Source organism: Papio anubis, chromosome 11, assembly GCF_008728515.1.
Source record: "Papio anubis isolate 15944 chromosome 11, Panubis1.0, whole genome shotgun sequence".
Lineage (NCBI taxonomy): Eukaryota > Metazoa > Chordata > Mammalia > Primates > Cercopithecidae > Papio > Papio anubis.
The window spans coordinates 118,470,049-118,495,018 of NC_044986.1; the positions used below are offsets into that span (position 1 = coordinate 118,470,049).

The 24,970-nt window shown below is 43.0% G+C and overlaps 1 protein-coding gene across 1 annotated transcript in view; it reads right to left on the reverse strand.

The window, feature by feature from the left end:
- Positions 1-564: 564 nt before the first annotated feature.
- Positions 565-24,970, reverse strand: part of ITIH2 (inter-alpha-trypsin inhibitor heavy chain 2) — a 46,378-nt gene continuing 21,972 nt past the window's right edge. Inside the window, exons 11-22 of the mRNA XM_003903370.5 lie at positions 22,563-22,731; positions 21,853-21,978; positions 19,536-19,717; positions 17,707-17,892; positions 17,227-17,366; positions 14,613-14,782; positions 10,657-10,794; positions 7,050-7,163; positions 6,022-6,220; positions 5,336-5,508; positions 3,606-3,717; positions 565-899 (exon numbers count right to left, since the gene is read on the reverse strand). Coding sequence (XP_003903419.2) covers positions 752-899; positions 3,606-3,717; positions 5,336-5,508; positions 6,022-6,220; positions 7,050-7,163; positions 10,657-10,794; positions 14,613-14,782; positions 17,227-17,366; positions 17,707-17,892; positions 19,536-19,717; positions 21,853-21,978; positions 22,563-22,731 — 1,857 coding nt within the window. The 3' untranslated portion in view covers positions 565-751. The remainder of the gene's footprint in view (positions 900-3,605; positions 3,718-5,335; positions 5,509-6,021; positions 6,221-7,049; positions 7,164-10,656; positions 10,795-14,612; positions 14,783-17,226; positions 17,367-17,706; positions 17,893-19,535; positions 19,718-21,852; positions 21,979-22,562; positions 22,732-24,970) is intronic.

Below are 24,970 nucleotides of genomic sequence, written 5' to 3' on the forward strand. Positions count from 1 at the left end.
GTATAAATCTCTACAAAGTACCTAAGATCAAGTAACCCCCATTCGTATTCTATGCTCACCATCTAACCCTCTCATAATCATACCTCCCATGCAACTAGTAGTGTAAAGATGGATGCAATCTGCAAGGTGGGGGACCTGAGACTCAACAACAATGAAATGATCAGCTGGGTGTGGTGGCTCATACCTGTAATCCCAGCACTTTGGAAGGCTGAGGCAGGAGAATCACTTGAGCCCAGGAGTTTGAGACCAGCCTGGGGACCATAGTGAGACCTCGTCTCTGCAAAAAAATAAAAATGAGGCAGGCATGGTGACATGCACCTGTAGTCCCAGCTACTAGGGAGGTTGAAGTGGGAGGATTGCTTGTGCCCAGGCTGAGGCTGCAGTGAGCTATGATCACGCCACTGCACTCCAACCTGGGAGACCCTGTCTCAAAGGAAAAAGAAAAGATTAATAAATGATCACAGTAAACACCACATTTAAGGCTCTGTCCAGATGCTGGCTTGTCTCAGCACCACCTTGATTCACACACTTTGGCGTCTAAAAATGCAACAAAATCCTAAAAGCTCATTTGTAAGATGTTTATTTTCTTCAGGTATATTTACAGGCTTTATAAAACACCCTGATATCTGGTTCATTTTAATTAACCACCCTGATATCTGGTTCATTTTAATTATTCAAATCAAAGAATATCTGCAAAAGTGACAGGGGAAAGACGTGTATTAATATATATAATTTCCCAAACTATAAACCCTTAAGGCCGTTTGAGAAAGCTGTAGAGCTGAGGCACGAAGTAATCCTTGTAATGCCCGTCAATGAATCCTTTTCCACTGTTGTGCACAAACCAGCAGGTAACATCCGTTCCAAACACTAGATCCGTTCTGTAGTCTTTCTGTAAGCCCCTGCAAGGAAGCAAGGCATGTGGTTAGCGGGAGGCCGAGGGATGGCTGGCCGGGCACCCCTAGACACAAGACCCCGTCTTTTCCTTGCTGTTCGTCGTGTTCCGTCACCACATCTGCCGCCCCCCCACCTATCGCTGCTTCCCAAGTCATGTGAAACACCCAAGTCTGGGGCTTGGTGTTGGAAGGACAGAGAATCAGCGGAGTGTCCTTAGAGAACTCAAAGAACCCTTAGAGTTGACCCATATGGGCTTTTCCAGCAAGGGAAACAGTAGCCAATGGAAAGAAGGCAGGAACAAGACTCCACAGCGTTGAGGCTGACCTCACCGGTCACTTAAAGAATGAGTCGGTGGCCAGGCACGGTGGCTCATGCCTGTCATCGCAGCGCTTTGGGAGGCCAAGGCGGGCGGATCATTTGAGGCCAGGAGTTCCAGACGAGCCTGGCCAACATGGAGAAACCCTGTCTCTACTAAAAATATTTTTTTAAAAAATTAGCTGGGCATATGCCTGTAGTCCCAATTACTTGAGAGACTGAGGCACGAGAATCGCTTGAACCCAGGAGGCAGGGGTTGCAGTGAGCCAAGGTCGCACCACTGCACTCCAGCCTGGGCGACAGAGCAAGACTCTGTCATCAAAAAAAAAAGAATGCATTGGTGGCACCTCTTAACTGCACTTTCTGTGTGTTTAAGGGTGATACCTGCTGTTTCTGAGCAGATTCATGTCCTCCACTTGAAGGGCAAAGTAGCCAACAATTTGTAAAGAATCTGGCACATTGTGTGAATGAGCCTTAAAAGTGTATCACCGCGCCCAGCTCAGTTTCAGTTATGAACCACGAGGTGCTTGCAGTGGATGAAATGGAGGCCCAGCATTTACTCTTTGTCATTATAATAAACGCATGTGTGTGTATATATATTTATTTATTTATATATGTATATATATTTATGTACATATATAAATATATATCTATATCTATATAGATAAATATATATTTATAAATATCTATATATAAATATACATATACATTTATATATGTATATAATATACATATATAAATATAAATATAAAAATATAGAGTGCACCACTGCAGTCTAGCCTGACTCCATCTCTCTCTCTATATATAAAGTAAATGCATATATAGATATATACATATATAAATATCTATCTATATATGTGTGTGTGTGTGTGTGTGTGTGTGTGTGTATATATATATAGAGAGAGAGAGAGAGAGATGGAGCCAGGCTGGAGTACAGTGGTGCTATCTCTGCCCACTGCAACCTCCACCTCCCAGGTTCAAGCGATTCTCCTACCTCAGCCTCCCGAGTAGCTGGGATTACAGGCACCCGCCATCACACCCAGCTAATTTTTGTATTTTTAGTAGAGATGGGGGGGGGGTTTCAACATGTTTGCAAGATGGTCTTGAACTCCTGACCTCAGGTGATCCACCCGCCTCGGCCTCCCAAAGTGCCGGGATGGTGTGAGCCACTGCGCCCAGCCTATTTATATATTATGTTTTTATTTATGAGACAGGTCTCACTCTGTTACCCAGGCTGGAGTGCAGCGGTACAATCATAACTCACTTCAGCTTTGAACTCCTGGGATCAATGGATCCTCCCACCTCAACCTCCTGAGTAGCTGGGGCTATAGGCAGAATCTACTACACCTGGCTAATTATTTTTATTTTTATTTTTATAGAGATGGAGTCTTACTATGTTGCCCAGGCCAGTCTTGAACTGCTAGTCTCAAGTGATCCTCCCACATTGGCTTCTCAAAGCATTGGGGTTACAGGCATGAGCCACCATGCCTGGCAGTAAACACCCTTTTACCAACTTCAGATAGCTTAATATTAGCATTATTAATTTGTGCTCACAATTGCTTCTGTGACACACGCTCACTGATTTCCGTCAGTACCTTGTTCCTCCCATAAACTGATACTAATTGAATGGTGTATTCAGCAAGAATCCATTGTTTCAGTTCACAAATCTACTTTCGTGGCAATACTTCCAAATACAATTTTATGGTTATCATTGTTATGGTTTAATTATGTCAAAGCCAATGACATTTGTTTGCATGAAGAATCCTTTCTAACAAAGCGAAGTTGACTGCTTTGTAAAAACTCTAAAAAGGGGTAAACGGCTTTAAAACGGTACCAAATTTGGCATGGGTGAGACAACTGTAAAGGACTGGGAAAAAATATCAAGATTTGTAAGATTTTTACACTCAGAATGTCTTACGAGCTTCTAAGTTCTCACTTTAGATGAAGCATATGGGGGTGGTTTGTATAAGAAAAGCTACACACAAAAAAAGCAGTCAGAGATCCATGTGTAAAAGGAAAGCTCTAGCCTGATGTAAAAATCTATATTCGTTCTGCAGTACTATGGTAATAGGTGTTTTTATGATTCTCTCCTTTGATCCACGTGTCCAGTTATCCAAGTTGTGAAGCTCTCATGAGGGCTTCTAAAGTATGAAGATGAGAACAACAGGTTAGTTAATCTTGGCATCACATGACCCTAGATACCCCGTCATTATTTGCATTTAAGGTGGGATATCAGAAGTGCCCTTATGCGAATGCTGTGTGTGTCTATTCCTGATGAATTGCTTAGTGTGATGTAGGTAGTGCTTACAACACTTCTTCTTGCTCCTCTATTTTGCTGTGTGGGTCTAATTCTAACACGAGCCCTCTTCGTCACTGACCTTACACCCGAGGCCTACCTGGTGACAATGAGCTTCTGCCCCTTCACTTCCATGCTGGCCTCTGGTTTCTCAGGGTCCTTTCCCGGTCTCTCATTGAAGATGTGTATCTTTGGTTCCTGCATGAACTGGCCTGGCGAAACAGAATCAGACATTGATTTACATGTAATCATAGTCAAATAAAAAGATAGGCTTGTTATTGGCTCCATGCTACATTTTGGTCCTCCCTCTAGGATTTCTAGGGTGGAAAGACAAGCTGAGAGGAAAAAAGAGTGGTGATGGGAGGAGGGTCCTTCCTGGGAGCACATTTGTGCTGCTCACGATCTTTTTTTATTTTTATTTTTTTTCATTTGAGGAAGGATCTCCCTCTGTCACCCAGGCTGGAGTGCAGCGGCACGATCTCAGCTCACTGCAAGCTCCGCCTCCCGGGTTTATGCCATTCTCCTGCCTCAGCCTCCTGAGTAGCTGGGACTACAGGTGCCCGTCACCACACCTGGCTAATTTTTTTTTGTATTTTTAGTAGAGACGGGGTTTCACCGTGTTAGCCAGGATGGTCTCGATCTCCTGACCTCGTGATCTGCCTGCCTCGGCCTCCCAAAGTGCTGGGATTACAGACATAAGCCACCACTCCCAGCCCTTTTTTTTTTTTTTAATTGAAGAGATGGGACCAGGTGCGGTGGCTCACACCTGTAATCCTAGCACTCTGGAGGCCACGCCGAGCAGATCACCTGAGGTTGGGAGTTCCAGACCAGCCTGACCAACATGGAGAAACCCCATCTCTACTAAAAATACAAAATTAGTTGGGCATGGTGGTGCATGCGTGTAATCCCAGCTACTCGGGAGGCTGAGGGAAGAGAATCACGTGAACCGTGGAGGCAGAGGTTGTGATGAGCTGAGATTGTGCCATTGCACTTCAGCCTGGGCAACAAGAGCGAAACTCCATCTCATAAATAAATACATAAATAAATAAATAAATTTAAGAGATGGAGTCTCCCTTTATCACCCAGGCTGGAGCACAGTGGCACAGTCACAGCTCACTGCAGCCTCTAATTCCTGGACTCGGGCAATCCCACCGCAGCTTCCTGAGTAGCTGGGACTCCAGGCAGGATCCACCACATCCTGCTAATTATTTTTATTTCCTACTTTTTTGATAGCAATGGGGTGCCCAGGCCGGTCTTGAACTCCACAAGCAATCCACCTGCCCAGGCCTCCTAAAGTGCTGGGATTACATGAGCCACCATGAGCGGAGCTCATGGTCATTTTATACATGAGGTTGGTCTAGTGGATTGTAAGTAAATGGAGCACCCTGATGGCAGGAAAGTGAGGTGAGCACCTGAGAGCATAGCTCAGATCACAGGCACAAGATTTGTTTGTGATGTCACAGGCTTTACATTTGAGCCCTTCTTAAAATACTAGGGACGGTTGTCCAGGGTGTTCTGCGTGTTATCACAGACCTCCTAAATGGGTTCACCTCGCTTCAGTTAGAAAAAAATCTTGAACAGAAAACTTGAAATGTATCTGTCCCTTCTCTTAACTTGCCCAGTTTGTGATGCTGAAATCCTGGCCCTGGACAGCCTTGTCTGGAATGGCAAAAGGCTGTCACATTCCCGAGTGACCCCACGCTGCTATGTTGGTCCTCTGTGCTCTTGAGTCCACACCTGCCATGTCCTCAGCTTGTAACCACTGTCAGCCAAAGCTGCTAAAGACTTAGAGTGGCCCCGCCCTCGTCAGATGGTCCATAGACACTTTACCTATTAGTCCGTGGGCATTAGGTGAAAACTTGTTTGTAGGGGGGATGTAGATTCCCAGAAAGTCAACATTGATGGGATGCTTCTTCCAAACACGATGAAGTAAAACAGAAAAGGACATCTCTTTGTCCAGGGTGATAGTTACCACTTTTGCTTTCTTCACTGAGATCTGCACCCTGGTGTGAAAGTCCAAGTGGAATTAAACCATTTCAGAACTGACCTTTTTAGAAAGTCATTCTTCTCACCCCTAATAGGAACTCTTCACTCCTCCCAGACAATTCGGCTAGTTATCTAAGCGCTTGCAACAGTTTATAGATAAATGATCGATGAACGGATACTCATTGGGAAGCTTCTATGCAGAGGACACAATCATGGCATTTGGAGCGCACTCTGCGATCGAGTCGGGTATAGATTTCAGCTGGTGGATTCGTTCGCTGACCAGCACATACACAGTGAGTGCTTACTGACGCCAGGCACTAGATTAGGTCCTGGGACCCATGGTGGCCAAAACCACCGTGCCCACTGCCAGGAACAGAGGAGGGAGTGAGAACAATTTTTCTGAACCTCAACTTCCTTATATTTAAAACGATGATTTTTTTTTTTTTTAATGTTGATGTCACTGATGCCTGGATTTAGTTATGCAGTCATGTGTCACGGACAGGCCTGAGTTCAGATGAAATCATACTTGCCTCTGATTCATGACTTGAGCCGTGTCGGACCAGGACAAGGCAAATGTGCTAGAACCACCACTCAGGGTGATGGCCTCAGTGCTGATTTCTATTTTTACGTCTTCACTTTGGAAATAAAATCCCAGTTTTCCAAAATAGGTGCTTAGTTTTCCATTGTTGGGCTTCTTGGCACCAACAAGCTGACCATTGATTACAATTCCTACAGGAAAGAAAAAAATGAGTTTTTCTCTTGTGTGCCCTTTATTTTGCATGTGAACTATAGTTCAAATTTATAAAACTTGGCAATATAGGAAAGTTATAATTTTGCTTCAAGATTTACATAACATTTTCTTCTTTGTGCTTCTCATTGTATAACATATATTTTAAGATAACAGTTATAAAATTTAATAAAATTTAATTCAATAATTTTACATCAGTTATAAAATTTAATTGTCAGTGTATAAAATGTAATTTAAACAATTTACTATCATATAATGTTTAAATGAATTTTTGTGTGTGTGTGACGGAGTCTCGCTCTGTCACTAAGGCTGGCGTGCAGTGGCACGATCTCGGCTCACTGCAACCTCCACCTCCCGGGTTCAAGTGATTCTCCTGCCTCAGCCTCCTGAGTAGCTGGGATTACAGGTGTGTGCCACCATGCCCGGCTAATTTTTTTTCTGTATTTTTAGTAGTCGGGGAGTTTTATCATGTTGGCCAGGCTGATCTGGAACTCCTAATCTCAGGTGAACCGCCCGCCTCAGCCTCCCAAAGTGCTGAGATTGCAGGTGTGAGCCACCACACCTGACTCGTATTTAAATTAATTATATCGCAACAAGATCTGCTAGTTCATACTCAGAGAGAGGGTATATATTTTGAGCTATGATGGTTCGAAATAGTTAAGAATATATTTATAATTTAATTTCTCACTAATATCACTGAAATATATAGCACTTCTATTAAGGCGAGAAAGAAAGAAATCCAAGGCAGTGACAGGAAAGCATGACAGTGACCTAATTGTCTAAAGCAAATATAATTTATTTTTATTTTACCTGATTCTGGGTCAGAAACCAGGTTGAGGATTTTTCCAGGTTCCGAGTCAATATTGAAACAAATGTTCTTCTGGCTTTTTGGTAGATAAATGATGAAATGTGGGTCATTTTCAACTGGAAAATATACAAAGAAAACGTAAACAAAATCATTAAAAGGAAGATGATTTTGAGCACTATATCATTCCTGAACATCTTTAATTTAATCAGAACAAATATTTATTGTGCTTCTCCTTTATGCTCGGTACTCCCCCAGGCCTCGGGGAGCCAGTGGTTCCTACTCCATTGTCCCTCTGTCATGGAGCACTTCCTCATAAACATGAAGTGACTTGACCCTCATTTTAGGAAAGTTGTTGGTGGCAGTATGAATAAAAGCTTGCAGAGGAGTTACGGGAAGCTCGTGCAGTGGCTAAACCTGTCACTCAGGCCAGAAATGTTCAGTTCACACCTCCAGGTTCATGCTCTGCAGTCCACAAATACGTGGTTAGTTGATTTTTATTGGAGCCGGACACTACAGGGCATTGTAAAAACACAGAACAGGCCAGGTGCGGTGGCTCATGCCTGTAATCCCAGCACTTTGGGAGGCCGAGGTGGGTGAATCACGAGGTCAGGCATTCAAGACCAGCCTGGCCAGCATAGTGAAACCCCGTCTCTACTAAAAATACAAAAAATTAGCCGGGCATGGTGGTGCACCTGCAATCCCAGCTACTCGGGAGGCTGAGGCAGGAGAATTGATTGAACCTGGGAGGCGGAGGTTTCAGTGAGCCGAGATGGCGCCACTGCACTCCAAGCCGGGCGACAGTGCAAGACTCCGTCTCAAAAATAAATAAATAATAAAATAAAATTAAAAACACACACAACAAAGGCTCTTTTAAAAATAATCTTGGCCAGGCCTGGTGGCTCACACCTGTAATCCCAGCACTTTGAGATGCCGAGGTGAATGGATCACCTGAGGTCAGGAGTTCGAGACCAACCTGACCAACATGGAGAAACCCCTATCTCTACTAAAAAAAAAAAAAAAAAACACAACACAATTGGCCAGGTGTGGTGGCGGGCACCTGTAATCCCAGCTACTCGGGAGCTGAGGCAGGAGAATTGCTTGAACCCAGGAGGCGGAGGTTGTAGTGAGCCGAGATTGAGTCATTGCACTCTAACCTGGGCAACAAGAGCGAAACTCCGTCTCAAAAATAAAAATTAAAAGAAACCCTTAAACAATCATTATATTATGATATCCTCTTTCTTCCTCTACACAAATATGGTAGTTTGAAATATTCTGTTTGAAGAAAATAGCTTTTATTAAAGACAACGATTGGTTTTGCCATTTAATTAACTCAAATCCCACCAATCAGACCTTCTGATAAGCAATAGTGAATCAGTGCTGCCATACTGAGTTGACAGAATTCAAGACAACAGAAATGAAGCATCATGGTTAAATGGGTCAGTCCAGCCTGAAATTTTGATCAGGCTGAAAGTAGATCGAGGACCTCCATGACTAATGTTATAGATTCCTAGCACCTGAGGTTTATGGGCAGACCACTGGTCAGTGATAACTGAACTTCTACTAGGAAAGAGAAACTTGTATCCACCCTGCAGGGAGGGTATTATCATCCCCGTTTTAGAGGTGGGCTGCTTGAGCCCTAGAGGGGTTTCAGTGTATAACCAAGGTCATGGGGCAGATGTATCTCCAGGACTGTCTGACTTTGAAGTCCTCATCCTTTGTACTGCATCCTACAACAGAGATGAGAAACTTGGAAGAAGCACTACAGTCTTAACTGGGAAGAATATTTAAAGGTAAATGAACTTGGTCTCAACAATTTTCTGCAAAAGCTTTATTTGGCAAAGCCATAGTTTAAGCAGCTCACTCCCTGGGCATCATGGTAGTGTCTGGCTCTCAGAAACCGCTGGTTGGAAAGGTACAGTAAAAGCAACTGCTCCTCCAGCGTGGTCAGCTTCCACACGGATTCCCCACTCGTGCGTGGCAGCGGACATTTGCCACTGTTAACTGAGATTTCTGCATGGTCCCTCCTGGGACTCCCACCCCCACGGAGCTGGGGTAGGAGAGGGGAGTGTTGTACAAAGCACTACCAGCAATGGAGGGTGAAGGAGCAAGCTACTTGTGGCCTAGAAATCATTTTAGAGATAAGCCCTAAGGGTGAGATGAAGTTACTATTTTATCATCCTATTTTATCTTATCGTATTTTATTTTGAGACAGAGTCTTGCTCTGTCGCCCAGGCTGGAGTGCAGTGGCACGATCTCAGCTCACTACAACCTCCGCCTCCCAGGTGCAAGCAATTCTCCTGCCTCAGCCTCCCGAGTAGCTGGAATTACAGGCACCTGCCACCTCGCCCAGCTAATTTTTGTATTTTTAGTACAGATAGGGTTGGCCAGGCTGGATTCAAACTCCTGACCTCAAGTGATCTGCTCTCCTCAGCCTCCCAAAGTGCTGGGATTATAGGCGTGAGCCACCATGCCAGGTCTCTATTTTATTTTTTGAGACAGGGTCTCCCTCCCTCTGTCACCCAGGCTGGAATGTAGTGGTGAAATAATAGCTCACTGCAATGTGTTGAACTTCTGGGCTCAGGCAATCCTCCCACCTCAACCTCTTGAGTAGCTGGGACTACAGGTGCACCGCTATGCCTGGCTAATTTTTTGAAAAGGGTTTTTTTTTTTTTTTGCTGGTCTCAAACTCCTGGCCTCAAGCAATCCTCTCCCACCTGAGCCTCCAAAAGTGCTGGGATTACAGGTGTGAGCCATGTACCTTGCCTGAAATAACATTAAATGTCCATTCAAAGTCCTTGCTAAGCTTTCTCTGCTACAACATGATATTTGGTATGTGCTAGGCATACAACCTTGAGAACCAGCTTTGAGGCTTTCTTGATGGAAAGGTCTATATTCCAGGCAGTCAAGAAAGCTGCACAGTTCTAGGACCAGCAGGAACCACCCTTCTAAATTTCAAACACTCAAGTCAAGCTGGGACTTTGCAGCTTCCGATGTGCTCTGTCTCTGAGTGTTGAAATTTACTTTTTTCCTAATAAAAAGAAAAGTAAGGAAAGAAAAGCTGCACACAGGTTTTCTAGATGAACTAGCTAATTGCCAGCAGCTGTGATCTCTGTGGGTGAAGGCTGCAATGCAAGGAGCTGGAAACAGGAGAGGAGACACTGTCCCTCCCATTTCCCCGGGGCAGCTCCCCTCTCACATGCTATGGGAGAAGAGGCCAGAGAGGTTGTCAATAGAAAGGCAAAGAAATTGACAATGGAAGGCAAAGAAATCTGCGATTACACAAGGAAGCCACAGCCACCAAAACTCTCACAAAGAAATACATTTTCCTGGCTTTTAGATGACCACAGCTACTACCCAAACCTCCCACTGAAACTGTTTGCAGAAAGGTTTCTTTAAAGACTGAACACAACTAGGATTCTGTAAATACATGATATAAAAAAAACAAAATAAGGTGTATTTCCATAGAAAAACACGTGATCTGCCTGCCTTGGCCTCCCAAAGTGCTGGGATTACAGGCATGAGCCACTGCACCCGGCCTCATTCACACAATGCTTCCCAGGATTATGGTCGGCTGAGTTCTGGGACACGCAAGCAGTGTAGAATCTTTACCTCTCATCACATGTGGGGGTGGCGTGGACTCCAGCACCTGAGCTCCTTGTGCCAGCATGGAGATCACGGGCGTTGGTGAAGGATTGGCCCAAGACGGGATGGAATCTGGAGTCACTTTGCTGCCGTAATACAGGGCCCCTGGGTAGAAAAACCTGCATCTGTTAGTTTCTAGGTTTACGTTTCCACAGAAATTGCTCACCATGTCAAGAATCTGTTTTATGCACCCCCAGATGTTGTCAGCTTAGGTTTTTCTCCTCTATTTTTATGCCAGAGTTCTCTCTTGTCGGGCTCCCTCTGGCATGTTGCTGAGGGAGGAGGCCAGTGATACGGTTCTTTCTGGAGTCTGGAACCTGAGCAAGGGTGGCCGTGGGAGGAACCACTTTATAGGGCTGGGGAAGGGCCCGGTGACTCCAGTGCAGGCTGGGGAGCTAAGTCTGGGAGAAGGCCCAGGTTACCGTGGCATCTTCCTGGCTCCATCCCTATTCGCTCACAAACAAGCCGAGCAGGTTAGTTTCCCAGAGAGGTTTCCTTCCTGGTGAGAGAGACTTCGCATGACAACAAAAGGCACTTTTTGCTTTCCGATAGCCAGGCTAGCTCTCTGTGAGAAAGCCATGCCTAGAAACTAATCCAGGGTTCATTTGTCCCTAGACCTATTTAGCTGTGAGTCTACAGGTTGTTGTCATGGGAACATTACAAGTCAGAGTTCCCCGAACCACGGACCAGTGCAGTAAACTTGGTGTCATGCTTGAACGAAATTTAAAATGCACAAAATCCTTCCATTGTGTGCAAAGCATTCTTAAGGATATATTTCACAGAAATCCAAATACCGCATGTTCTCACTTACCTTGGGAACTACATTGAGAAGTCAATACTGGGTACTACACGGACTAAAGATGGAAAGAATAGACACTGGGGACTTCTAGAGGGGAGAGGGAGAGAAAGGGGAGGCCGGAAGATGAAAAAACTACTGAGCACCATCACGCCACTCTGGGTGACATGATCATTTGTACCCCAAGGCTCAGTAACATGCAATATATCCATGTAACTTGCGCATTTAACCCCTGAATCTAATATATATCATATATTATAGGTAGTATATAATTATACATAATATATATATTATATATTACATATATTATATGTATAACTATATAATATATGTAATTATATAATGTATAACTATATAATATGTACTATATAATGTATAACTATATAATATATGTAATTATATAATGTATAACTATATAATATATGTAATTATATAATGTATAACTATATAATATATGTAATTATATAATGTATAACTATATAATATATGTAATTATATAATGTATAACTATATAATATATGTAATTATATAATGTATAACTATATAATATATGTGTAATTATATAATGTATAACTATATAATATATGTAATTATATAATGTATAACTATATAATATATGTAATTTCATTATATAATGTATAACTATATAATATATGTAATTATATAATGTATAACTATATAATATATGTAATTATATAATGTATAATTATATAATTATATTTAATATAATTGCCGTTATATATATTATATATAATTATATATAATTATGTATCTATAGCTATACTATATTATATATAATTATATATATTATATATAGGATACTAATTATATATTATCTATAACGTATAATATATGTGTGTGTATGTATATATAGCATATATGTATATATGTTTCAGTAGGACCAGTCCCCAAGAAAGAGAAGAGAAAGAGATGTATAAACCTGAGGTCTCCTAGCCCTGGGTGCGTGCACCTCGGGGGTGCCTAGAGACTTTCTGCAGGACTCAGAGAGCATAGACTGTTTGAAAGGCAATTTCTAGAGTCTCAGTTTAGACATAGACTCTTTCCTAAAGAAACCCTTTTCTCCCAGTTTACAAGCAGAAGGCCTGCTCTTCTCCACTCCCCTCCCGAAAAAGTCCTCCAGGAACCAAAACATCCATTGGAATATTGAGGTAGGGCGAAAAACCTGATTCCAATGATTGGGAGCGAATGCTTGTACAAGCCACAGGGCTTCCAATTCTTTGCTTTCAGCAAAATTGAGGAAGGGCTCACGTTGTCAGCTGATAAATTATACAAGATTTTTTGGACACTAGGTCCATATGCATGTTTTGGCATATAAATTTCAAAGAGTTCAGATAAGCGAGTAACTGTCTGTACCAACCAATATTTATCGGGACTTCTGCCCATACAAGTTCTCTTAGAAGTAGAACTGATGCTGAATCCTGTCTCTTTCAATCCATTCATAAATACCACTTATCCATGAATACATGGAAAACACCCAGTCACATTTTTCCCAGTAAGAGATTATAGATTATTTCCACTCCAATTTTACTTCTTATGTGTAATCAAATTTATAATTTATTTATATTATTTTGCTCACTTGGCTACTAGTAGTAATATTAATCAGACCCAGTTCAGAAGAGAATTTTGAATACTCAGAATCTTATGGTTATGACTTTTAAATTAAATTTTTAATTAAAATTAAAATTTATAAACTTTTTTTCTTATAGATAAGTGAGGTGATTACTAAAAGAAGCATAAAAATATATTACAATAGGATATAGTTCTGCTGGGCAAGTGGAGTGAAAATACAAGTTCAACTAGAAAAAAGAATAATGTAAAACTTCCAATAATTTTTTTTTTTTCGAGACAAGGTCTTATTCTGTCACTCAGGCTAGAGTGCAGTGGCATAATTGGCTCACTGCAACGGTCACCTCCCAGGCTCAAGCAATCCTCCCACCTCAGCCTCCTGAGTACTTGGGACTATGGACACGTGCCACCATGCCTGGCTAATTTTAGTATTTTTTTCTAAAGATGGGGTTTTGCCATGTTGACCAGGCTGGTCTCATATTCATAGGCTCAAGTGATTAACCCACTCCAGCCTCCCAAAGTGCTGGGATTATAGGCATGAGCCACCATGTCTGGCCAGCTTCTAATAATTGTAATATAGGAGTTGCTTATGTATTTTTTAAAAATGAATGATAGTAACCAATTAGGTATTCTGTTTCATTACATGTATTGAAAACAGTGATGTGGTCGGGCACGGTGGTTCACGCCTGTAACCCCAGCACTTTGGGAGGCCAAAGCAGGTGGATCGCCTGAGGTCAGGAGTTCGAGACCAGCCTGGCCAACATGGTGAAAACCCGTCTCTACTAAAAATACAAAAAATTAGCCGGGCATAGTGGCACATGCCTGTAATCCCAGCTACTTGGGAGGCTGAAGTCAGAGAATCGCTTGAACCTGGGAGGCTGAGGTTGCAGTGAGCCAAGATTATGCCATTGTGCTCCAGCCTGGGCAACAGAGCAAGACTCTGTTTCAAAAAAAGAAAAAAGAAAAAAAGAAAAAAAAGAAAAAAACAGAAAAGAAAACAGTGATGTAACAGTTTTATTTTAAAAGGTCAATATTTATAAAATACTGTAATTATGTTAGTTGCATATAGAAATTATATTTGTTGCCCAGGAGTTGGAGGCTGCAGTGAGATGTGATGGTACCCAGGCTGGAGTGCAGTGGTCCTCCTGGGCTCGAGAGATCCTCCTGCCTCAGCTTCCCAAATAGGTGATATTACAGGTGCCCACCATCACACCCAGCTAGTTAAAATTTTTTTTTCTTTAGAGATGGGGTCTCGCTACGTTGCCCAAGCTAAGATAAAAAATTTCAAATATTGATGTCAAAAATGTTGGAAGGGTATGCGGGTTTTCAAAAGTTCCTTTGGGAAACGTGGGAGCAAAAGGGTCAATGACCACAGCAATAATCCATCCTCCTCCCAGCTGGCAGGAAGAGCTTGGGCACAGGAGGGCCCAGGGCTGGGTGCAAGAGGTGGGCTGGAGTGGGAGAGAGCGGAGGCGCTAGGACTTCCCCGCCGGGGCAAGAAAGCTGCCTGACCACTTGTCCCCACAGGTGCAGCCCTGACCTGAGCAGCAGGAGGGATCCTGGGGCGGGGCATCCGCCAGCATGCGCTCGTCCCCAGCCTCGTTCTCGATCACCAGCGAGGTCAGCGGGGTCACAATGTGGTGGTCTAGAGACATCTGCAGGATCGATCTTGTAATTCTTCTCTTGGCGGCAGCTGTAGGAGCCAGGCTTCTGCATTCAAGAAGTAGAGGTGTTATGGAGCATGGCTGCATTGGAGTGGGAGCCTAAGTCAGCTCCCCGCCCCTGCACCCCACCGCTGCTGGGGTCCAACCTGGGGGTGGGGCAGGACCGCAAAGTAACTGGGAAACAGAACTAACTCACTGGCTTCAAGAAGCTGAGTATTTTATCTAGCTAAGTCTCAAGGCATTATTTATTTACTTATTTATTATTATTATTATTTTCGAGACAAGGTCTCGCCCTGTTGCCCAGGCTGGAGTGCAGTGGCACAATCACGGTTCCCTGCAGCCTCAGCTTCCCTGGCTCAAGCGATCCTCCTCCCTCAGCCTCCTGAGTAGCTGGGACTACAGGTGCATGCCACCACACCCAGCTAATTTTTGTATTTTTTGTAAAGATGAGCTTTTGCCATGTTGCCCAGGCTGGTCTCAAACTCCTGGACTCAAGCAATCCACCCTCCTTGGGAGCCACATGTCTGGCTCCCAAAGCTTTTTTTTTTTTCTTTAACTTTATATTTTAGAGCAGTTTTAGGTTCGCAGTAAAATTATGCAGAAGGTATCAAGATTTTCTATGTGCCCACTGCATACACACGGTCCCCCATGTACACGGCCTTCCCCACTGTCAGCATCCATCCCACATCAGAGTGGTGCATTTGTTACAATGGAAGAAGCTGACATATCATTATCACGCAGAGTCCACAGTTAACGTGGCTGACCCTTGGTGTTGTACATTCTATGGGTTTGGTTAAATGCATAATGACAGGTGTCCACCTTTGGAGTATCATATAGGGTATTTTCACCGCCCTAAAAATGCTCTGTGCTCCACCTACTCCCCTCTCTCCCACACCCCAACCTTTAGCAACTGCTGATCTTTTTATAGGAATTGTTTTAAAATCAATATTTAACGTCTACCACAATTTGCTATATGCCTGTAAATACACCCAGTGTGCTTCTGTCAGACAGGGAATTATTTCTCTTTTACTTCACAGTCATAGTTTACAGCCTTACGTATTTCTTCTAATCTTATCAACATCAGGGATTTTCTCTATGAGTTCAGTCATACAACAGCATTTCGTTTTCCCAGCCTCATTTAGACCCTGTTCCATCTTCCTGCAACTCCTATCTAATAGATGGAATGAGGCTTGGGAATGGGAACTTTCATCAAACACCTCTGTGTAATTTTGATGCAGGTAGTCAAAGAACCATCCATCGCTCTAGGGACATAGTTTTCAGGTTGGAGAGTTGAGCTGCAGCTCGGCTGAGAAGCCAGAGGGGACACGGATGAGCATGGGGGAGCCTTTCCTTAGGGAACATCATAATCACATAATCATTAAATTCTCTTTGGACAAGAATCCATTTTCAAGAGTAAATGCAAATACATGACTGACACATGAAGCAACCAGAGGGGACACAGATGAGCGTGGGGGAGCCCTTCCTTAGGGAACATCATAATCCTTAGTAATCATCAATTTCTTTTTGGACAAGAAGCCATTTTCAAGAATGCAGGGCTGGGCACGGTGGTTCACGCCTGTAATCCCAGCACACTGGGAGGCTGAAGCGGGCGGATCATGAGGTCAGGATCTCTTGGCGGCAGCTGTAGGAGCCAGTAAATGCAAATACACGCCTGATACATGAAGCAACATGGGTGAATCTCACCAACATATTGAGTGAAAGAAGCCAGGAGCAGAGGAATACAGATTGCTTGATTATGTGAAATTTAGGATCAGGCAAAACTGATGATCACAGACATTGAAAGAGTGGATTCCACTGGAGGAGGGGGGTGGGTGTTGAGGGAGGGGAACAAGGGAACCTACCTCTGGATCTGGGTGGTGATTACATGGATGATAGATATAAAAATCCATTGAATGGTGCACTTAAAATTAATGCATTTTGGCTGGGCACAGTGGCTCATGCCTGTAATCCCAGCACTTTGGGAGGCTGAGGTGGGCAGATTACGAGGTCAGAAGATCGAGACCATCCTAGCTAATATGGTGAAACCCCGTCTCTACTGAAAATACAAAAAAATTAGCTGGGTGTGGTGACACACGCCTGTAATCCCAGCTACTTGGGAGGCTGAGGCAGGAGAATGGCGTGAACTCGGGAGGCGGGAGCTTGCAGTGAGCCGAGATCGCACCACTGCACTCCAGCCTGAGTGATAGAGCAAGACTCTCTCTCAAAAACATAAATACAAATAAATAAATAAATAAAATAAAAATTAATGCCTTTTGCACACGTTACTGTATGTTATACCTCAATAAAGAAGAAAAAGAGTGAACCCAGCTTTCTCTAAAGTGTTCAGAACTAGTGGAGGGTAATAATTCAAGCCTGTGCTAATTTGCTATCTTTCTTGCTTCCAAACTCTTTTTGTGTATGAATGCATATATTCATGGTGGACATTTCAGTTCTGCAGATCCTGTGGTGTGGGTACTCTTCTCTTCTTACCGTTCAGCTAGCAATTGGTTGATGGTTAGATAGGCCCACAGTTTCCTGGTGAAATCGGGATCTGCATGCTTGTCTTTCGATAGAAAATCCTGCAAGTCATCCATCTGGGCCAGGGTCTCCAGGACTAACTGCGTGTTAGCCTAGATGATGGAAAGTTCAGTTGAGAGACACCAGGTAACAGAATTATAGTTAATCAATTCACATGTTTAGTACCTGCTGCGAATGAAGGGGAATAAAAAAGAAATGGAAGACAAAGCCTACTGAGGAAGGAAATGCATTTCTGTGCTTGGGATTGGGCTTGGGTGAAAGGGTCGGGATTTGTGGAATAGCTGGGAAGATGGCAGAGATATTCTCCTGTCTTCTCCATCACTGATTGCTTCTGTTCTACACCCACGATTCCCGGCAGGCAGAGCTGACGTTCAAGAGGGACTGTGTCTAGGGGCCAATTAGTAGATAGAATAGGCAGATAAGTGGAAGTACCGAAGTCGCCGTGATAATGCTCTCTAGTTGATCCAATTTAGCAGGGTCAAATTTTCCTGCCACCACAATCTCTGAACCTCCAAAGTAGTTATGGAAATTGTTTTGAGTGACATCCGTGACTGATGTATGGGGATAGTTGAACTGAACATTCCGGAGCAATGGAGTGGAGACCTGGTTGTAGAATTTCTACAATTCACAAAGACAGAGAGGGAGAAATTATGTTCATACTGCTTTGGAGATCTAAAGCATCTTATTTTATTTTATATTTTATTTTATTTATTTTGAGATGATGTCTCACTCTGTTGCCCAGGCTGGAGTGCAGTGGTGTGATCTCGTCTCACTGCAACCTCCACCTCCCAGGTTCAAGCAATTCTCCCACCTCAGCCTACCAAGTAGCTGGGATTACAGGCACTTGCCACCAAGCCTGGCTAATTTTTGTATTTTTAGTAGAGATGGGTTTTCACCATCTTGGCCAAGCTGGTCTTGAACTTCTGGTCTTGTGATCTGCCTGCCTCGGCCTCCCAAAGTGCTGGGATTACAGGGATTACGTGCCCAGCTGATCTAAAACATTTTACTCTGAGATTCTTCAAAGGATCAGCAGATACCTCTTAATTCATTCACATGGGATGTCTGGGACAAAGGGAAATGCTCATAATTATGAGACTAAAAACAGAGAGAAGACAAAGACTTGTTGAGAACATTACCTTTGATTTAAGAGCCTGGCATTTTTTCCCCTTTCTGTTATGGTCAGCGTGAAAAACTCTTGGACAAATTTATGATAAAAGTCAGCAAGAGGTCGGGCATGGTGGCTCGACCTGTAATCCCAGCACTTTGGGAGGCCAAGGTGGGGGGATCACCTGAGGTCAGCAGTTCGAGATCAGCCTGGCCAACATGGTAAACCCCATCTCTTCTAAAAATACAAAAATTAGCCGGGCGTGGTGGAGCATGCCTGCAATCTTGACTACTCAGGAGACTGAGGTGCGAGAATCGCCTGAACCCAGGAGGCGGAGGTTGCAGTGAGCCGAGATCACACCACTGCTCTCCAGACTGGGTGACAAAGCAAGACTCTGTCTCAGAAAATAATAATAATAATTAAATTTTTTAAAAAGTCAGCTGGATTAATATTCCCCAAATCAGAATCTTATCTCTTACTTGTTCCCAAATTTAAATACGATGCCTGGTACTGACACAGGGCGGGGAAAGACATGTTCCTTCCTTACATCATTTTCTCATCTATTTAGTCAAAACAAACCAATAGTTTGTTTTTTTCAATATATGTATTTTAATTTTAAAAAATTTATTTTTTGAACAGATGGATCTCACTATGTTCCCCAGGCTGGTCTTAAACCTCTGGGCTCAAGTGATCCTCCCACCTTGGCCTCCAAAGTGCTGGGATTACAGGCATGAGCCACTGCACTCAGCCTCTATCTTAATACTTAAGAAAATTTACATTGTGAAAAATTGATACCAAGATGCTAATGCATGTTAAAGAGAAAACGGTTGACCATGATGATAAGAAGACCAATTGCTAGCGGGGCGGGAGAGCTACAAGGAGCTTTGGTGATGCTCAGAAGACCTTTTTGTTCAGGGGGTAGGAAAGCCGTTCCCATCATCCACCTGCCTCATACCTCACTGTTACTGCAGAAATATGAGGGTGAGGGGAAACGTGTGAGAAAGGAACTGAGCACTTTTCTGATCCTTCCAACCAAATATGGCTGAGATCCTGACCATTTTGAGTTAAGTTCAGTGATGCATCATACATGCATCAGATATGGGTAGTTAAATGATTTCCAGTGAATAATAAAAAAAGAACAGAAGAAAAACGTTACCTTAAGCTGGGAAGACGTGTCCTGGTTTCCATAAATCCTTTGTGCAATTCCATGGTTTTCATTGGAGAGTCTCTTCAAAAAATCGTAGTCCACATCAAATCCCATGCCCAAACTGAACAAGGAGATGTTGTCTTGGATGTTCTCCTTCACATTTTTCTGAATTTTTGACAGTTTTAGTTCCCCTAAAGTGGGCGATGACAGAAAGGAAAGGAATAAACAAGTAATGTCATAAAGTTTCTGGAAAATCCAGGGAGGGCAGTTTAGTAAAATTTGTCCAGATTAAAATTGCATTTATCCTTTGACCTAGTAACTCAATTTCTAGGAGTTTTTCTTAGAGATGCACTCATACATGTTGAAATGAAGTGTGGCTTGCGTTGCATAGCAACATTATTGGGGAATTAGCAACATATTGGAAACAACATAAATATACACCAGTGAGGAGGCACTTGGTTAGATGATGGTATGTTCAAACCGTGAGATACTATGCAGTTACTAAAAAGGACACAGCAACTCTTTATACCAGACAATCTCAAGGACATGTTTAGAGTAGGAAAAAAAAAAACTAGGTCAATATCAGGGTACATAGGATGCATTTGCAGGCAAGCTTGTATAAATGTACGCATGTGTATGTATGCACATACACATGCCTGTGTGCAAACATGTATATATAGTATACAGGCATGCATAAACTATCTGCGGAAAGATACATAAGAAACTGGCAGCCAGTGACTGATTCCAGGGACAGGAACTGAATGGTTGAGAAACAGGAGTGAGAAACCATGATTAAACCAAATTATGGTTTAACTTTTTTGTTTTTGTTTTTGTTTTTGAGACGGAGTCTCACGCTGTTGCCCAGGCTGGAGTGCAGTGGCGAGATCTTGGCTCACTGCAAGCTCCACCTCCCGAGTTCAAGCGGTTCTCCTATCTCAGCCTCACGAGTAGCTGGGATTACAGGCACACACCACCATGTCCGGCTAATTTTGTATTTTTAGTAGAGATGGGGTTTCACCATGTTGGCCAGGCTGGTCTGGAACTACTGACCTTAGGTGCTCCACCCACCTCAGCCTCCCAAAGTGCTGGGATTACAGGTGTGAGCCACTGTGTTTAAAATATTTTAAACTATATTTCCTTTTCTACCTTATGATTTTATTCAAAACTTGAATTTTAAAAGTAATCTGATGAGAGAGAGAAAACCTCGGCTCTACAACAAATACGTCACAATGGCTCTTTCTAGTCTCATTATTAATAAGATGGTTGCTCTCTGGCTTTCTAAAGCTCTGGCTGTCACTGTATTGCCTCGTGCATTTTCATTCCATTTGGCTGTGTCAGGATGTATCAGACCCAGTCCTAGTCTGTATGATAGCACACTCAGACAACACGATCTGCCATTCACTATTACTGACAGTGGCCAGAATAAAGACACAAGTAAAACAAAGATAGCTGGGTGCAGTGGCTCACACCTGTAATCTCAACACTTTGGGAGACCAAGGTGGGAGGACTGCTTGAGCCCAGGAATTTGAGATCAGCCTGAGCAACACAGTGAGACTTCGTCTCTCCAAAAAAAAAAAAAAAAAAGAGAGAAAAAGAAAAAAAAGAAATTAGCTGAGTGTGGTGGTGCACATATGTAGTCCCAGCCACTCAGGAGGCTGAGGTGGGAGGATCACTTGAGCACGGGAGGTTGAGGCTGCAGTGAGCTGTGTGCGCTCCACTGTACTCCCTCCTGGGTGACAGAACAAGACCCTGTCTCAAAAAATAAATAAAATCAAACAATGTAACAAAGATAAAAGTAAATAATAGAAGAAGGGAGGTGTTGCTGCCATTTTGTAGAAAGAAAAATGTTTAACTTCAAGGTTGTGTCAGAGAGCAGTCATTTCTCCAGCTGCAACTGGGAGAAGTGTGGAGAATAATAGGGAATGTGCTACTGTGGCCTCCAAATGTACTGCTGGGAGCTCTGGGATCAATATTCATCATCCACCACCCCCATACACCATCTTCACATACCTCAAGTTGAGGAAATAAATGTATTTCCCTAGAATGCATCAGCAATCCTCACAACCTACTGTTAAAATTCAGACTCAGATTTCCGCATATTGTGGAGGTGGCACTGAGGCACTCGAGAGCGCCCTTGCTGAAAGTGTCTGAGCAGTAGCTTAGGGGGTGAGGGCTGCAGGATCAGAAGACCTCCTTTAGGAAGCATGGGTTTAACATGTTCTAGAAACTCAGGCAAATGCCATGAGAGTTCCCCTTTTAGGCAAACCACCATTCCAAGAAACAATAGTGAAAGTGTTTGTCGTGACAAAGTTGAAGTGACACTTGCCCACTGTTGGATCTCCATCAGAAACCAAAATGATCAGCGAGACGGAGTTGGGGTCCAACAGTCCCAAGTTATTGGCTTCATTCAAAATGAAGATTGCCCGCAGGAGTGCTTCGTTGATGTTTGTGCCTGTTGAAGTAGCATAATGAAACGTTGGGTATGTGTTCTCGCCACACACAGAAAACCCCATCCTGGATTCAGACTCGTATGTTGGTGGATCACTTATCCATCAGTTATTCCATGCCAAAATCATTTCCTTGCTTTCTGAGTGACACAAACTGTGCTCAAGCTGGTGGTCCCCCAGTGCAGTGAAAGATTCACTTGGAAGTAAACTATCCCCTTAGAGATGAATTAGCCCTTTCAAAGCACAGACTGTTAGTTTGTTAAACACCAGGTTAAAGTATCCAAATCAGCCTTGCCAAGACACTCCGAAGACAGTAACATTTTACGCTTTATGCAGGCAATAAAGAAGGCCAGTGTCACTGAACCTTTTTCTGAGAGAGATTAAAATGGTTCAAAGCTTGTGTGGGCTGGATTACAAATTCTACTTTCACTACAAACTTAGCATTCATCCATTACCAATAAATGTATTATTTGAGGCAGGCTCTTGAAGGCTGGGGAAGGACTACTGTGATGGGAATAATGCTTCTTAAGTGAACCATGATTTGAACCCAAAAGAAGTGTCTCCTTGGGCTTTAGCCCAACACACTCACCTCCACTGGGCTGGATTTTCTCAATATACCTCTTGGCATCTGCAACCTGTGTTTTGGTAGCTGAAATTAAATCATTTCTCCAAGTTCGAACGTTCTGGTTGAAGTCAATCACAGAGAAATGGTCTTCCGCTCTGAGGTCATCCAATATGGTCTTCATTGCCTCCACAGTCTATTTCAATAGAGAATAAAGACGGGTCCCATTACAGAAAATCTGCGCCTCAGAGGAACTAGGAAGACCGGTCGTTGGTCCTGGTCATCTTTCAAGTTATTCTCAAGCTAAACTTCTTCCAGAAAACCTCTTGAGCCTGTTTCGGTCAATGCAGACCTACCCCTTATTTATTCTGAGCATGTATCGTTGGCTTTTTGATACTCTTACTATCTTATTTTGCTAGGCACAACCAGTTTGACTAGACTTTATGTTAAGGATCACAAACTTCGAGTGCCACCTTTATGATGCCTGAAAATAAAATATATTTCTCAAGTCCATCTACTCACCCAGTCTCTTAAACTATTTCCTCATCGTTCTCTTTAAACCACCGCCATCACCCTCTTTCTCTAGCTTACGTGTGATTACTTTGATTCCATCTCCACTGAGAAACTGAAGGAGACAGAAGAACATTCCCACAGACTCCCACTACCATAAAATCCCAACTAGCGATATTTGTACCCACACATTTTTCTTTCATACCTGACAACTAGCAGTATTTCTACCTAATGCAAACCCACCTACTCATGAACTAGATTTCATTCCCTCTCTTTGACTAAAGAACATGGTTCCGGCAATTGTCCTTTGCCTTTTCAATTTCCCTATTCTACTGGTACATTTCCATCAACATAAAAACATGTTATTTCTCATCCTTCTACAAACCTCATGTGGATCCACTTTCTTCATTTCTTAGCTTTCTTCTGCAATAAAATTCCCAGAGAGAATTGTCTAAACACACTGTCTCCAAATCTTCTCTTCCTATTCTCTCAGAAGCCCACTCCTTTTGGTTTTCCTCCCTGTCACTCTACTGAAACTGCCCATGTCAAGGTCACCAATGATGCTAATGTCGCTAAATCCAAAGGTCCATCTTCATTTCTCATGCAACTCAACCTGTCACCAGCAGGTGCTCTCATCTCCCTCCTGAACACAAATTCCTCAATTGTCTTCTAGGGCCTCATTCTCTCTTGATTTGTCTCCCCCACTTACTAATTGTTTTTATTAGTCTCTATCACCAATTATCCTCTTCTTCCCAAATTCCCAATATTAGAATGCTCTGTTGTCTGTTCTTGGCTCCCTTGTCCATCTACTCCTTGGCATTCTCATCTAGTCCCAATGCTGCCAGTACCTTCTATATGCTGGTGAGTCCTAACCGTGTGTCTCCACATCTCACTGTTGAACACCAGGCTTGCGTGGCCAATGTGGGTATTTAATGAACATTTCAGACTTTGGATCCGAAAACAAACTGGGACATTCCCTGCAATGTCTGATTCCATCTCTGTCTTTGCCAACTCATGGATGGCCACTCCATCCTTCTAGTTGCTCAGGCTAAGTCCTGGGGCATCTTTCAGTTTTCTTTTCTTCCCTTGTCTCACAGCTAACCCTTCAGGATATACTGTTTACTCGACCTTCAAAACAGATTCCAGAATCCAGCTCTGATCATGACTGCACAGGCGTTCCATGAGCCACCTTGCTTCTTACTTCTCAGATCTCATCTCCCACTGCCCCTCTCTACTGGCGTCTCTCTCTGTACTTTGCACACTTTCGACTTAGAACGGTTGCATGGGCTGGTCATTGCATTTAATCCCCTTAGGTATCTGCATAACTCTCCCTTCACCTTCTCGGGGTCTCCTCAGTGGTCTTCTCCAGGAAACAAGCCTATTTAAAATTGCATCCCCCTGCAATTGCCACTCTTGATTTCTAACATACGCTTCTTTTTTTTTTTTTAACTTTTATCATAATGCTGCCATTGAACATACTTGTACATTTGTACTTGTATGTGTATTGTTTATTCTCTGTCCCCTCTCCCCCAGATGTAAGTTTTATAAGCACCCAGAGAGTAGGCATGCGTTTTTTTGCTTGGTTTCTGTTTTTATGTTTTGGGTCTGTTTTGCTCATGGATGAACTAAGTGCATGAATAGTAGGTGCTTTGTAAATATTTGTTGAATGAATGAATGATGGAAGGAAGCAGTGAATAAACTGTTGTATTAAAGCAGTTGTTCTCAACCAGAGGCAATTATTCCCCCCAGCGGACATTTGGCAATATCTGAAGTCATATTTGATTGTTATGATGCAGGGGATGTTGTGCTACTGAAATTTAGCAAATAGACCATAGACCATGCTGCTAAGTATCCTGCAATGCACCAGACAGCCCTCCCACAGCAAAGAATGACCCCATCCAAAATATTAATAGTCCCACTGCTGA